Below are 16,783 nucleotides of genomic sequence, written 5' to 3' on the forward strand. Positions count from 1 at the left end.
GGTCACAGCTGCGGCCGCTGCGCAGCGCATGCGCCGCCGCCACTGCCTGGTGTCCACGTGGGTCCGCCCGGCCCGGGGACACCGCGAACGGGACCGCACCGGGACCGCCGCCGGCCCGGGGACACCGCGCACGGGGCCGCCACCGGCCCGGGGACACCGCGCACCGGGACCGCCACCGGCCCGGGGACACCGCGAACGGGACCGCCACCGGCCCGGGGACACCGCGCACCGGGGCCGCACCGGGACCGCCACCGGCCCGGGGACACCGCGCACCGGGACCGCCACCGGCCCGGGGACACCGCGAACGGGACCGCCACCGGCCCGGGGACACCGCGCACCGGGACCGCCACCGGCCTGGGGACCGGGCTGCGAGCTGGGAACAGCCCCCGGGACAGCAGGGACTGTGGAAGCCTCGAGCCGAAGCGGTGTTTCTGGAGTAAAAGTTGCCACAAAAAGCCCAGAACGCCGGGGCACCGCCCCGCAGCCCTGCCCGGCCCCGCACCGTGCTGCCGGGGCAGCTGGGCTCAGCATCACGGAATCAATTAGGCCTGAAAAGAGTCCGGGATCATCGAGCCCACCTGGGAAGGAGCGCTCTGCACCCTCTCAAACACTTCCAGAAGCTGCTTGAGTGAGTCTTGCTGGGAGAGATCGATGCTGCCTGCTCGTTGCTTTCCAGGGTTTCATAAATGAACTGGTTGTTTGTTCATCCCAGCCATTCAGTGGGGACATTCCTACGCATTTTTTCCTTTAGATGAGGGTTTCAAGTAAAGGGTCACCTCCTCAAGGCAGGCATTTGTGGTCATTCCCAGCTGGAAATATTTCACAACAGCAACAGAGACCTGGCAAAGGTATAACAGGGCCCAAACCCCCCTCTAACACACATTCCTTAGCAGGGTGACTGCCTTAAAACCGCCTCGGCCAGAAGAGAGACCTGGAGGCTGCAGCGTGATCCACAGCTGAGATTTCTCCCTGTACCCAGACTTCCACCTCAGCTCCCACCCCAAAGGACAAAACCTCGGGTGTTTCGTCCCATTTTGAGGGGGTGCTGAGATGAATCATGTCTCACAGGAGATACAAACAAGGGCAGGAGGTGAATGTAGTAATTTCTTGTCCAGCTGTAGACACAGATGTGTCCACACGGCTGACAGCAGCGCTGCTGCACAGAGCAGGAAGAGTGCCAGTTTTTTAGTGGAACTATCCGTCAAAAAATAAGCCTTCCCTTCCTCTCATTTTGGTCGCCTTCCAACAGAAATACAACTCCTACAACTAGCAGGAAACACTGGAACGTTATCCAAGCTGAGGCATCCAGTTAAAGCCCCATTATCCATAGAGTCCCTAACATCCAGCCAGAGATTTAACAGCAGCTTCTAGAGATTTGGCAAAACCTCACATGCTGTAGAGGCACAGGCAGATTTCTTCAAGTGAGGTCTGCTGCTTTCTTATCCTCTTTTGCTCTCCAGCTATTTTTAGGAAGTAAGGCAGGCAGTGGGGGACACCAGCAAGTCAATCAGCATGGAGCTGAAGGCTCCACCTCATTAATTTGACTAATGAGGTTGCTGAGTCATATTTATATCAATCCACATTAGCTCAAAAGGCCCAGCTGTTTAAAGGGTCCATCATATACATGATGGACACAATTCTAACTTCAGAGAAAAGCCAGGTTTTGGGTGGTTTGCATCTAAAATTTAATGACAGGGGGGAAAGCTATTCATTAGCTTTCTCTTTAAAGAAGTGGTTTGTCTTTCCCTAAGCTCATCCTAAAAAAAAGGACTTTCTTTTCCTTTCCAAAAAGTTCCTTGCGGCTTGACCACAAGTTTTTGATGTGAATTTGCTGGTTTCATGTATTTAAGGCATACAGTTGTTTTACAAGGGCCAGCTGTTAGCAATTCTAATGCTCATTGCTGCTTATTGGGAGCAACTGCAGAGACACAAAACAGAAAGAAAAAGCAAGATTAGTAATATAACCATTATTAGCCTGGAATAACATTTTCCAGCAGCTTTTATGGCTTGGAAAAATCTTTTACCAGCTCTTAACCCCAATATGAGTATTTTATAAACCCAGATTTAAGAAAAATAATTTCAGCAACACAGAATCAAAGATTTACCTTGATCTTGTCCATGTAAGAGATGATGTTCCTACTGCCTGTTCCTCTTTCCCTCTCCTTTGTTTTGCTCTTACTGCATCAGGAGAGTTTCTGGGATTCTCTTCCTTCTAGGGCCCTGCAAAGCTCAATTTGTAAGCTACAGAAAGCTGTCAGAGATGCATTTGTGTGTCCAGACCCTCACTTCACTCCCAGGATTCCTCCCAGCATGGGGTACAATGTCTGCAAGGAACTGATATAAACAGTTTACACATGCAACTCGCTCAGCCTGGAGCCCCAAAGATGCTTACAAAGAAACAACTCAAGTGCCAAACCAACAGCTGGTATTTGTGCTCCTTGAATTAAATTATGAAGTGAATAAAAGACAAGCAAGCCTCTGTTTTGAAATCATCCCCCTTACTTACACCTGCAGAAATATCTAACAGGGCAATTAATGTGTGAACCGCGGGGGAGGAGGCACAAGGGATCTCTCACAGATTGCTTGGCTTGCCCCAGGTCAGACCAGCAGCAGAAGTGCATACTCTAATCTCATTTCTTATCTTCCCGAGGCACACAGGGCATGACTGGGTTAATCCAACCCATGGGGGTTTGAGCTGCGCCTAACAAGGAGAGGCCAGAGCACTGCCCTGCCATGATGCCCTGGCTTTTAGTCCTTCCTGTGACAGGGTGCACTCACCAAACCCCTGGCTGCTTTGGGTTGAGCCAGCTGGAGAGGCTGGCCCAAGATTTGATGTCCCAAGCAACTCCCCCAGCTGCTCCCCTCTAAAGCCAGCTCTTCTTGCAAGATCCATATCTGGGGGCAGTTTGGGTCAATAAAGCTGTTAGTTTGTTTTAACAGCAGGGTGGATACTTCCCTTAGAGATTGTATTTCAATCTTTTATCTTATTAAGGGAAGATGTGTTTTGTCCATTAATCCAGTTTAGCTGGCTGGATTAATAAGACTGGGCTTGCTCTGATTCAGGAAGCACAAAAATAGCAGTCAAGTGTAATTAAACCTAAACTTGTTAGTAACTCTGGTAACGAGAGTACTATTTCCCTGGATATTCTATTTATTATTTTTACAAGCTGTGCTCTCAGATTACATGACGTGAATTCTTCATTAGAACAGCTCAATTCATGACCAAAAAGCATCAGGCTGCCCTGAAAACATTTACTTTTTGTATGTTTATAAAATTCTCTTTGTGCTAAATATAGTCAGGTAGGCTCCAACCCAGAAAAATGTTTTCAATACTCGAGAGGAATCTGTTGGCTTGCAAAGGAATGAAAGTCATTTGTCATTATTCTGACATGCCCTGGCACAGGGTGCTCTCTGATCAGAGCTGTTCACCGACAAATCCAGCTGTGGGTATTTGGGTGCTGGAGCACTGAACAGCTCCAGACCTTGGATATATCCAACTGTTGGAATCTGAAATGCAAGGAACTCTCAAAACTTTGAGCCTGTAAACCAAAGCTTAAAATTAAACACAGAATTTGATCTGAGACATTAAAAAAAAACTTCCAAACTTAAGTGCTAAAAGCAAAAATGTAGATTTATAGTTTAAAACAAAAGCACGTTAAGCTAAATTTTTTAAAAGTTTGGAGTTTTAAAGTTTAAGATATTAAAAAATTATTACCAAAATAAACAAAAACTTAAAATACAATACTATAAGTTTATATGTCATAACATAATGAAGTAAAAAACTTACATGGTAAGTTAAATCCATAAAATATTTAAAGACTAAGTCAAAATCATAAATAGCCTTACTAACGATATTTTATTAATCAATAACTCCTTAAAAAGAGTTATAACAAAAAATCTTGTAAGCTTCTAAACCATAACAACGTAAACCAAACTCACTCTCCCTTGCCTATATAAAAAATTTAAAACCACATGATTAAAAATTACTCCAAAAGTCCCATCTCAAATTCCTTCGCAAATAAATTATCACAAGGGGTGTCCCCGTTTGATTTTTGGCATGGAGCTGTCGTTTACTTTAAAGAACGCTCCTGCGCTGGGGTTCCGAAAGCCGGGGAAGCTTTGCGGGAAAAGGAGAAGAGAGAAGGTCGCGAAGTGCAGCGTGGGCAGGACTACAGGTCCCGGCGCTGCCGGCGGGGAGGCGCGGCCGGAGCGGCGCACGGCGCGCTGCGCGGCGGGGCGGGCGCGGTGAGTGCGGCCCGGGCGGGCTCCGCTCGGCCGGGGGGCCCGCCGCGGCTCGGGACGGCTCTGGAGGTGGAGGCTTGCTGCCGGGAGTGCTGGTCCCAGCCAAAGCCGGGCGCCGTGGTTGCTGGGGAGGGAGGGTTAAGGCCGTGCGCTCAGGGCGGGCATGAGTTCTTTGTCCGCGGCGGTGAGATCGCTGCGGCTCGTCCCGAGCGGAGGCGGCGATCCGCGCTCAGCGCCCTGCGGTCCGCACGGCGGCTGTGCGAGACGCGGGCCTGGAGAGACACACACACACACTGACACACAGATACACACACAGACACACAGACACACAGACATACACACACAGACACACATACATACACACAGACACACAGATACACATACATACACACACAGACACACATACATACACACTGACACACAGATACACATACATACACACAGACACACAGATACACATACATACACACACAGACACACAGATACACATTCATACACACACAGACACACACACAGACACACATACATACACACACAGACACACAGATACACATTCATACACACACAGACACACACACAGATACACATACATACACACAGACACACAGATACACATACATACACACACACACACAGATACACATACATACACACAGACACACAGATACACATACATACACACACAGACACACACACAGATACACATACATACACACAGACACACAGATACACATACATACACACACAGACACACACACAGATACACATACATACACACACACACACAGATACACATACATACACACACAGACACACACAGATACACATACATACACACACAGACACACACAGATACATACACATACACACAGACACACATACATACACACACACAGACACACACACATACACATACACACACAGACACACACACAGACACACACACACAGACGCACACACAGACACACACATACACAGACACACACACATACACATACACACAGACACACATACATACACACACAGACACACACACACATACATACACACACACAGACACACATACATACACACAGACACACACACAAACACACATAATACACACAGACACACACACACACATACATACTCACAGACACACACATACACACAGACATACACATAGATACACACACACATACACACAGACATACACACAGACACACACACACATACACATAGATACACAGACACACACATACACACACATACACACATACATACACACACAGACACACACACAGATACACATACATACACACACACACACAGATACACATACATACACACACAGACACACACACAGATACACATACATACACACAGACACACAGATACACATACATACACACACAGACACACACACACATAGATACACATACATACACACAGACACACAGATACACATACATACACACACAGACACACACAGATACATACACATACACACAGACACACATACATACACACACACAGACACACACACATACACATACACACACAGACACACACACAGACACGCACACACAGACACACACATACACAGACACACACACATACACATACACACAGACACACATACATACACACACAGACACACACACACATACATACACACACACAGACACACATACATACACACAGACACACACACAAACACACATAATACACACAGACACACACACACACATACATACTCACAGACACACACATACACACAGACATACACATAGATACACACACACATACACACAGACATACACACAGACACACACACACATACACATAGATACACAGACACACACATACACACACATACACACATACATACACACACAGACACACACACACACACAGACACACACACACACATACATACACACACATACACAGACACACATATATACACATACACATGCACACATACACACGCACCATACACACACACACATACATACACACAGACACACACATACACACAGACACATACACAGATACACACACACATACACACAGACATACACACAGACACACACACACATACACATAGATAGACACACACACACAGACACATGCACACAGACACATGCACACATACACACGCACACATACACACACACACATACATACATACAGACACAAACACGCACACACAGACACACATACACATACACACAGACACACACACAAACACGCACACACAGACACACATACACACGCACACATACACACACATACACGCACACGCACACACACACATACACATACAAACATGCACACACACACAGACACATACACAAACACACACGCGCGCGCACACACACATACACGCACACACAGACACAGACACACACACACACATACACATACACACACGCACACACAGACACACACACACACACACACACATACACACACGCATATACACACACACACACATACACACACACACACACATATACACACACATACACACAATGTTCTCAAGTGACCACCGAGGATTGTGCACCACCGTTCACTTTTGTCCCGGGTCTCTGGCTATTTCCTGGCATCCTGGAGCCGAGGTCAGGCTTTCAGCCTGGGCTGAAAACCCAGGTGGTGGGATTCTTTGGCACAAAAAGCCTTCGTAGCTGGAGATGATCCCTCTCAGCTGCAACTGCTGTCCCCTGTCTAACTCAAGGAATTCTCTTCCACAGCTGATATTTTGTCTTTTCCTCTCTCCTGGCATCAGTGCCTTTCCCACAGATGTGCTGCAATAGGATGTGTGGCTGGATCGAGGTCATTACAACTGTGTAGGAAACCAGCAAAAGAGCAGCCACCTTCTCTGCCCTTTTCCCCAGGGACACAGAGATTTGGGACAAGAAGCTCTAATCTAGTCTTATAAGCAAGTTCTGTAAGACTCAGAGATGGAGACAAACTGAGGTATCTTTAAGTAGTCTTAAAACTGGCCTGAAATGGAATTTGAAGTGTGACTGAAATGATCATTTTAGAAAGCAGATTCTGCAGACACTGTGAGAGGGAGATTTATCTCGTTATTGACCTTTTAAATCAAATTTAGCCTTACAGGGCTGCTGCATTACATTTTATGCTCTTTTTTTTAGGCAGAGACACCAGCTGAAGGTGTTGGTTATGGCTGCAGTGTGTCAAGCACTGCACAGGAGAGTTTCCTCCCTCGCCTGCAGGTTGCACTCCACTTATGTGAGAAAAATGAGGTGAGTTCTCATCAGATTCCTGAGTCCTGGGAGACAGAGCTTGGCACAAGCAGCCCTACCTAACCCTGACCCCAGGGTAAATCCTTTAACAGTTTAGCCATCACACAGAAATAAATGCTTTGTGAGCTCTGTGAGTGGTAACAACCAAGGCTTCTCCCTTCACCAGTGGTAAGAACTGCTTCTCTCAGACTGAAGCTCTGTTAATTATTGCCTCTCCTGGCTAGAGGGCTCCTACAATACCAGGAAGACTTGAAGTGGTGCTGCTCACCTCCTTTTAAATACTGCTTCAAACAGCCTGGAAGGAGAATATGCTGACACTCTTTTTCCAGCGATTTTTTTTCCTAACTCAGCTCCAGCCGGCTGTGCCCTAAGACTTGGTTTTTACCCCTCACATCAGTGTCACAGGTACAACAAAACACATGTGCCCTGCTGGGAACCAGATTCAACATCAGAAGTGCTCAGCAGTTCAGCCAGACAGCATTTGGAGTCATCCAAATTCACAGAATATTCCGAGCTGGGAGGGATTGGGGGTTTAAAGGGAAGATTAAGATTTCCTGCAGCCTTTACAGCAGACCTTTTGGATTGAGAGACTGGGTTACTGATCTTCTTGCATCTCCAGACTTGAGGGTACTCGTGTGATAGGTAAGAACTGCAGTATTTTCTGCCACACAAACTTTACTAGAGGCTGCAGTCCACCAAAGAGTGACTCAGCTGTCAAAACTCTCCAAGCACGTGGAATACCTTAAATCTGCTCATTCAGCCCCCCCTGCTCTGTGCAAAAGAAAGGACTTGAAATAAGCAATAATCTCAACACAATCTTCAATTCATCTCCCCAATCATTTTCTCACTGCAGATACTTAAATCAGTTAAAGGAAGATGACAGCCTTTGTAGACAAGCTCAGACCTCAGGAACTTTCTACCTCTTTCACAATCTCTCCCCCTTCCTGCAGAAAGTTGGAAAGAAATATTTGGTACCACAGCTCAGTGCAGCAGGTAAGAAAGGAATCAGTGCATCCAGAAAGAAACACCTGGTGGATCACACAGCTGAAATGAAACAGAGACACACACATGGTATCAACCTGATCTGTTCTGAAGTGATCAGGCTTAAACCTTTGGATCTGTACCTTTTGAAAACAGAGGGCTGAAAAGAAAACAAACAAGGACTTACTGACAAACGTCTTTTTGGTGTAATGTAGGAAAAATTTTATTTGAGAGAAAGGTATTGGCTGGTACAGGACAAAACCAATGGACAGCTGGTCCCTAAGTTTTACAACATTGGGACCGTTAGCCTGACATGGTCTAAACTCCCTACAGCTTAGGAGGAAAGCCAGGTTTTTAGGTTTCTACCTGTGTGGGATCACTTGTCTGGTCCCCTTTCACACATGAGTCAAGATTCCCTGTGCCTTGAAGATCCAGAGAGCACCAGAGATGGATCCAGAGAGCAAATCCAGAGATGGAGTTGCTTTCATCAGAGCTTTCTCCTCCCCTTTCCCTGCTGTTCAGAGATGAGACAGACTCTGGAGAAGCTGCAGGAGACCACGGGGTGGCTGGAGAAGTCGGTGCTGATCGGTTGTTCGGACGAGCACAGACCACGCTTCGCGCTGGATTTAGGTTGGGATGACTCCTCTTCCACCTGTGCCAGCACCAGTTTGATGCACTGGGATGGGGGAGATCCCTAATCCTTGGGAGATCCTGTCCTGCCAAGGAGGGCTGGGCTGGGTCTCTGTAGGGGCTGGTGTGAGCGTGGCAGGTCACGGCCATGGACTGCACTGCTGCTCCTGTGCCTGTGTGTGTTAGGAAAGGTGGGCTGGGGAAGGCCACTAACATTTGGGAATGCTACCCCTGATGTGGTTCACTTCCATGGGAACTCCCAGGAACTGTATATTGGAACAGTAAGGGGCATAAAATTGGAATAATAGCAATAATAGCTGCAATTTATGAGATCAAATTTTCGTTGTTTTTTAATTTTTTTTCCCCTTGAACAGGAGCCTTGGATAAATCAGTCCTTGAGTCAGAACTGCAGGGATCATTTACTGACCTACGAAAGGCTCTCTTTGTAGTGGATGAGAAGGATTCTCCTTTGCTGGCTTCGGTATTGCACAGGGCTTTTTACAGCTGTGATCTCTAACATCAACCCTTCTCTTCATATCCCACATTGTTTTACGATCTAATATTGTAGAAGTACCTACTGTACACTTTCAGGAACTTAGATACAGACACACTATAAATTACATTCGTTTTCCCAAATTTGTAGTCCCAAAAGGAAGATGCAAGGGAAAGAGAAACAGAAAAGTGACTTTAAAATGACTGCAGTAATTTATGCCATTTAGCTGAAATGTGCTAAATCACAGCAATCCCAGTTTGTCCTCAGCTCAACAACTATCAGGCAAACTGGGAATCAAACAAACTTACACATCTTCTCTCAGAGCTGCTCTTTTAAAACCTCTCCCTTACAAGGTGGTGCTCTGCAGACGCCCTGTGTTTGGAGGGCCTAAGAAAAGGCCTGTGTGTGAAAATCAGCTATCCTGACCCATAAGGAGAAATAGCTCATGTTTCCTTTCCTGCTCTATAATGTTTGTGATGCCTGAGCTATTTTTCAAGAAAATATTCAGGGCTGGAGACTCTTTAGAATAGTCCAGATCCCAATAAAACTCCCATTATGTCCCAATAAACAATAGCTCTTGCCCACCTCCTCCAAACATACTCAAATTTAGAAGCAGCAAGCATGGATTGCAGAATCTGCCACTTTTCAAAGCACTGCCCATACTTTATTCACCTTTCTGAGGCTTCTAAAGATAATCAGAATTTATCCCCACGACTGCACGCAAAGCATTATTCAGGGAGACTGCTCTGAATTATTTCTTGCTCCTATGTGTTTATATTTATGTTTATATTTATATTTATATTTATATTTATATTTATATTTAGTTTGTGCTTCTGTGTTGGCAGGCCCAGTCCCTCCTGCGGTGGCACGATTCCCACCAGTACTGCAGCAAAACTGGGCAGCCCACTGAGAAGAACCCAGCTGGCAGCAAACGTGTCTGCCATGCCAGTGGAGTCACCTACTACCCACAGGTGAGCACCTGGCAGCACAGGGGAGGGACACAGGGACAGGAGCACTGCTGGCTCACCCCAGGGGGGAAGCAGGAAAAGGGATTTGTGCCTAGCTGGATGCTTTTAGTGGTCAGGCAGCAACCCTCAACCAGCTGGGAAAAGCAAAAATATGCACTTACTTGTTTTGTCTGAAGGCCTTGTTTTGCTTTGTGGTGCACGTGGCAGATATCTCCAGTGGTCATCACGCTGGTGTCCGACGGGAGCCGGTGCCTCCTGGCCCGCCAGCCCTCGTTTCCCCCGGGGATGTTCACAGCTCTGTCAGGCTTCTGTGACATGGGTAAGTGGCTTCTGATCCAGCACAGTGGCCCTGGGCATGCAGGGTGTGGGGACATCTGTTGGAATAAATCACACGGGACTCCATTTTCTTCACGGAGGGAAAAGCCCATTCTTTATTACATAAATCCTTTTTATACAGTTTTACAGACCTCCTGTGTGACTCCAATTGATCAGCAGCTTTCTTGCCATTTACTTTATTGGCTATTAACAAGTTGTTATTCTGTATTGATTGGTCACTCAAACCCCCAGTGTGTACGTGCAGGAAAGCTGTTTGTGAGAGGTAGTTTTCATTTTTCTAACAGTGCAAAAACAGTTTATACAAGTGCAAGTTGTTTTTTTACCCAGGAATAGATTGTTATGCTAACAAACTGTTCACACCAGGATTGCTTTCATATGGGAACTTGCAAAGTGCTGGCTTTGACAAGGCCAGCCAGCAACCCCAGGATAGGAGCCTTGATTCTACGAAGCCTTTCTTTATGATTTTTCTACCTTACTGCAACAGACATCAGCCAAATCCCTGTTCACAAAGAAGGATGGACACACAGGTGATCTGTGTCCCCATCCCCAGATGTGTTCAGGGCCAAGCTGGGTAAGCCATTGAGCAGCCTGGTGTAGCAGAAGGTGTCCATGCTGATGGCAAGGGGTTGGAACTAAATGATCCTTAAAGTCCCTTCAGACCCAAACCAGTCTGTAATTCTGTGACAGGTGGGGAAAAAAACCATTATGTCTAAATAGATCAGTGTTTGCATGCAGACAGAATTAAAAATACAGTTATGTACCTGAAGGGATTGGGAATTATAGGTGTCTATCAGTTGTTGTAGTCCCTGATAGCAGACATAAACTTTAAACCTGCTAGGTTATAACCCCTGATCCTTTAAAAATCCATTTTGTGTCTCATACCATCTGGCTCAGAAGAAGAACTACAGACTTTTCATTACAGGAGGGAAAATGCCTTAAAATTGAATTGTTCTGTCCACTATCTGTATATAGATGGCGCCAAAAATGTCTCTGGTGCCTGTGTTTATCAGAAGTTGATGGATTTAACAGAGTATTGCCACCAGCAAGTGTTTCCAAGTCAGCACAGCTGGAGCTCCTGCGGGTGGGAATGAGCATGTCCTGCGTTTTCCTCGCCGCGGTTCGCTGCCCTGAGGCTGGGCCGTCCTTGCCTAACTCTGGCTGGTTCTAGGGGAGAACGTGGAGGAGGCAGTGCGGCGAGAAGTGGCCGAAGAGGTGGGGCTGGAGGTGGAGTCGCTCCGCTACTCGGCTTCCCAGCACTGGCCCTTCCCCAGGAGCTCCTTAATGATAGCCTGCCATGCCCTGGTGGGAGCCCAGCGGGCTGAGGTGAGCGCCTCGGGCTCCCCTGAGCTATTCCACTGCCTGCCTCAGGCAGCAAAATCTCCTTCGGTCCACAGAATTTAGTTAGGAGAGCATCAAACCCTCCGTAAATGCAATTTTCCTTTGGCTTTTTCTGCAAGTACAGAAGAAACTTTGACACAATCCCGTCATCTTCTGTTGAAAGGTGCCAGATTTCCCTCAGGTCGCTGTATATACAAGCTCAGAGTCCAACACCCCTGGATTTTTCCCTCTGAACTTTGCAGAGAAGGTTCCCTCACACATTTGCCATAGAACACTCAGATTCCACCATGTTAATTACTGTGCTCAGCCACTTTGCTTTGCCACGATGGAGCAGGGTTGGTTTGTGGCTTCCCTAAGGAAGCCAGCACAACAATGTAATATCCTTCCCTGGGCTGGCATCAGTGCCTAATTCAGGCATGGATGTAGCACTCTGGGCATTTCAGCATGGCATCTCTGTGGAGGCAAGGTACCACTGCCCACATTCAAAGCTGATTAAAGGAAGTGGTGCCCTCTGAATTCTTTCCAGATCAGTGTGGACACCCTGGAACTGGAGGAAGCCCGTTGGTTTGGCCTGGTGGAGATTGTGGAGGGTCTCAAGAGGGCACCCAGCTCTTCAAAGCAAGACGACGGTAGTTTTTTACCCTGGTTCCCTCCAAAACAGGCCATTGCTCACCAGCTGATCTGTGAGTGGCTGCAGCAGCAGACTGCCCAGACAGCTTAGGCAGGGCTTCGTCAACTCTGTGATTCCACTAGAACTGTCAAAGCTCCATAGAAAAGCTTCCCAAGCCCCTGGAGGCAAGGGCTCAGTCACAGTGAGGGCAGCACCACGTTGATGGCACTCAACACACTGACCTACAAAGGTCTCTGAACTGGTCTGACAGGCCCATGCACAGTGGATCACCTCTGAGATCCCATGGTTTGAAGTAAATGTACAATAAAATTCTTTGTTCCAAAGCATCAAATTGTTGTGACCAGCTGTCATTGACCCCATGGCACCAATGTCCCATTTCCATTTCTTCTGTCTTTGGTGGACATCCAATGCACTCTTTTTCCCAGAACAAAAATAAAGGGAGAGTGGCACTTTCCAGTGTCTGTGTTTATATGGATTTGGGAGAGCTGTCAAAAACCAGAAGAAAAGCCATTGCCTCTTTGCTCTCCTCTTCTTCTCTCTCTTCCCATTCAATCTTCCGTTTTCATATAAAATACCTAAATTTTGGGGTTTTTTTTTGTAAATGTTAAGTGGGCCTCTTCATTTTCTCCACTGGTAAGACAGTCCCAAGAAAGAGAGAACAGAGCTATCTGGTGGTGGAGAAGGGAAGAGCAAGACCAGCACATAAGCATTTTAGAAGACCACAGCTAATGCAAAGGTGACAGAAACTGCTACGACAGGAACTGCACTTAGAACAGAGAAAAATCTTGAAAGGATCAGTGCCTCTTCCCCTAAGGCCAAAGTCTGTGCCTTGCTTGGAGAGCTGGTCTGATTTTACTGATGAAATGGTTCCACCTCTCTGGAGGAAGAACAACAAGGGAACCATCTGGGCAAGGAAAGCTTAGTGAAAGAGACAGCTGAAAGGATGTTTGATCTGCTGCTGACTCAGGCTGACAGTCCTTTCTGCCTGCTTGGTCAGAGCTTAGATGCCAAGACTGCAAAGCCAGGTGCTTGAAGGGGGACAGGGATGTGTCCCTGGCTGCCACAAATGCAGGAGAGCAGTGGTAAAAATCTGCAGTCCTGACACCTGAGAAGCAAGTAAAAAAGTAAGTCTTTCACACCTTTGAGACACACTGTGTTTGCTTGGGTTACTTTTATTTTAGGAGGTTGAGAGGGAATTCCTTCAGGTCATGGTGGCATGTACAAACACCCTTCCTGGTGTTTTAGTTACCAGTAAGAGAAAAAGTATTTTCAATCTACTCAAATAGGGAATTTTTTAATAGAGCTAGAACAACTACAAGATAAAAATCACATCACATCTTTGGAGAAGCATTACATTTCAAACTGTTTTATAAAATCCTCAATCCAGACTGTTATGTGTAGTAGATATAATTTGTGCCGTTTCTAATATGATATATGTGATATTGAATATTTGTTAGAGTATAGACATTTGTATTAGGATTCCCCCCACCCTCACAGGTGAGACTGGGTGTATATTGGAAACTGATTTACAAGTAAGAAGGTACTGCTCCCCCAGGAGATGGGCCATGGCTGGGGAGATAGGGAACCCCAGGTGCTGATCCTTGCCTGAAGGACCCGAGATGGATCTCATGGAAATCCTCGGTCAGATCCATGTGAATGCAGCGTTCCCGAATTCCCATAAATTTCATCAAGGGGTTCAACAAACTCCAGACACTGAATTGTTCTCCCTCATCACAAAAAAAAGAGAATCTTATTAACATATCAACTCTGAATAGAAGAAAAGACTGATTGCTGAAATCTTGGCCTCAGGCAGAATTTTCCCTATAAAAACCACTTGTGCTAGGATAGAGGTGTGTGGGCATAGAGGAAAACCTCTGCTGAGGCTGACCTCTTTGTTGCACACCTAGGGCTGACCCTGGGCTCAGCTCTGTTCTGTCCTTGTGGCTGGCTAGATAGAATTTGATTGCAAAATAAATATTTTATTTTATCATATTAATTTGGCTGGACAAATTTTCATTTATAACACAGACCCTTTTGACTTAGTTATGAAACAACATTGGTGGCCTCCATTACTGATGTTAAACTACCAGGAGTGACGATGGGCAGTACCCAGCCCTGAGCAGGTCAGAAAAACAAGGTGAGGGACATTGTCCTCACTTGCATTTTCCTGAGAAATCTGTTTGAAGCCTGAAGAACACTCACTGCAAATCAAGACAGGACATGCTCCATAAAGGCAAGTGACCTAGAAAAAGGAACAGGCAATTCCTGACAGCGGCTTCCTCACCAAAACACAGCAGAGCTTTCCCATGGAAAAGGTACCAGACAGGCAGAAGAACACAGAGCAACAACATATTTCTCTCAAGAATGCATCCCTTAACTGAATCCTCTTTGGGAACACTTGGCTTGTATAAATCACTGAGACCCCTCTGCTTTTAGGGATTTACAGAAAGACCCAGCATTGACAAGCTGCCAGCTGGGGCATTACGGCCCAATTGCCCCAATTGCTCATAGGTATTACTAATCAGCAGGATATAGAATACTAGCACTCATCTGATTAATCAGATGATTAATCAGATGTAACTTTTTGGTTAGCAACTTGAGAGCAGCATTCCACCTACCTCCCAAAAGTAGCAGGGCATAAAACTCACGTTGATCTATAACAGGTGCCAGCATACAACTGAAGTAAGCAAACCTCATGACACAAGTTGTTTGATCTCTGAGTGCTCATGATGCCTTGAGAAGGCTGACCTAGAACAGAGGCTGTACAGAGTTAAAGAATAAAGTAGGGATTTATTAAAAGGATCTCCTCAATGGATACACCATGGGCAGCAAACAGCCCACTCAGGACCACAGGCCCTGTACCGAGAACCCTGGCCTTTTTCCCTGTGAAACAAACCTCGCCACCCCAGGTTCCTGATATCAGTTTGCAGGATGTACTTGGAATTGTCAGGGCAGCCCATGTCTAAGGTGGTGGCAGGTAGGGTCTGGGACACATCCTTCACCGTTCGGATTTTTCAAAATTGGTCCCCACTCAGGGCAACAGCCTTTGACCTAGAAGGCCAGCCATTTTCCCTGTGAAACAAAGCTGAGCAGCCCATGTTCCTCAGGTCAGTTAGCAGGGTGCCCTTGGGACTGTCAGGGCAGCAGAAGTTCCAGGTGGTGGCAGGTTGGGTCTGGGACACATCCTTCACCTTCCAGAATTCTAGGAGCCAACCACCCCTTCAGGGCCACAGTCCCCTGAACACAAACACCAGCCCTTTGCCCTGTGAAAGAAAAACTCATCACCCTTGGTTCCTGATGTCAGTTTGCAGGGTGTGCTTGGGACTGTCAGGGCAGCACAAGTTTGAGGTGGGGACAGGTTGGGTTTGGGGCATATCCTGCGCCGTTCGGAATTTCAGGAGACGGCCTCACACTCAGTGCCACAGGCCCTTGAACACAAACGCTGGCATATTTGCCTGTGAAAGAAAACTTGGCACTCCAGGTTCCTGATGTCAGTTTGTAGGGTGTGCTTGGGGACAGTTTGCAGGGACTGTCAGGGCAACACTGGCTTGAGGTGGTGGCAGGTTGGTTCTTGGAAACACCCATCACTGTTCAGAATTTACGGAGTTGGCTGCCCACTTAGGGCCACAGGATCCTGAACACAAACACCAGCCCTTTTCCCTCTGAAAGGAGACTCGCCAGCCCAGGTTCCTGATGTCAGTTTGCAGGGTGTGCTTGGGACTGTCAGGGCAGCACAAGTTTGAGGTGGGGACAGGTTAGGTCTGGGACACATCCTGCGCCATTCAGATTTTTTGGAGTTGGCTGCCCACTCAGGGCCACAGGATCCTGAACACAAGCAGCAGCCCTTTTCCCTTGAAAGAAAACTCGCCAGCCCAGGTTCCTCATGTCAGTTTGCAGGATGCTCTTGGGACTG

The 16,783-nt window shown here is 46.8% G+C and overlaps 1 protein-coding gene across 3 annotated transcripts; it reads left to right on the forward strand.

The window, feature by feature from the left end:
* The first annotated feature begins 61 nt into the window (after positions 1 to 61).
* NUDT13 (nudix hydrolase 13) lies at positions 62 to 13,319 on the forward strand. 3 transcript variants are annotated; one of them, XM_085583907.1, is made up of 9 exons: positions 62 to 628; positions 7,383 to 7,493; positions 8,347 to 8,486; positions 8,997 to 9,104; positions 9,479 to 9,585; positions 10,443 to 10,568; positions 10,773 to 10,884; positions 12,070 to 12,224; positions 12,766 to 13,319. In XM_085583907.1, exons 2-9 carry the CDS (start codon positions 7,411 to 7,413, stop codon positions 12,958 to 12,960), a joined length of 1,026 nt encoding a protein of 341 aa, XP_085440033.1. In that variant the 5' UTR covers positions 62 to 628; positions 7,383 to 7,410; the 3' UTR covers positions 12,961 to 13,319. The 3 variants fall into 3 exon arrangements, with proteins under 3 accessions (XP_085440033.1, XP_085440032.1, XP_085440031.1); XM_085583906.1 differs by lacking the exon at positions 62 to 628 and adding an exon at positions 4,193 to 4,311; XM_085583905.1 differs by lacking the exon at positions 62 to 628 and adding an exon at positions 4,193 to 4,245.
* Positions 13,320 to 16,783: the final 3,464 nt, after the last annotated feature.

Source organism: Lonchura striata, chromosome 6 (assembly GCF_050655825.1).
Source record: "Lonchura striata isolate lonStrDom1 chromosome 6, ASM5065582v1, whole genome shotgun sequence".
Classification (NCBI taxonomy): domain Eukaryota; kingdom Metazoa; phylum Chordata; class Aves; order Passeriformes; family Estrildidae; genus Lonchura; species Lonchura striata.

Coding starts and splice junctions, on each gene's coding strand:
- NUDT13 (XM_085583907.1), top strand. CDS start 7,411: ATGGCTGCAGTGTGTCAAGCACTGCACAGGAGAGTTTCCTCCCTCGCC. Junction 9,105..9,478: donor ACGCTTCGCGCTGGATTTAG/GTTGGGATGACT, acceptor CCCCTTGAACAG/GAGCCTTGGATAAATCAGTC. Junction 10,569..10,772: donor GAGTCACCTACTACCCACAG/GTGAGCACCTGG, acceptor TGCACGTGGCAG/ATATCTCCAGTGGTCATCAC.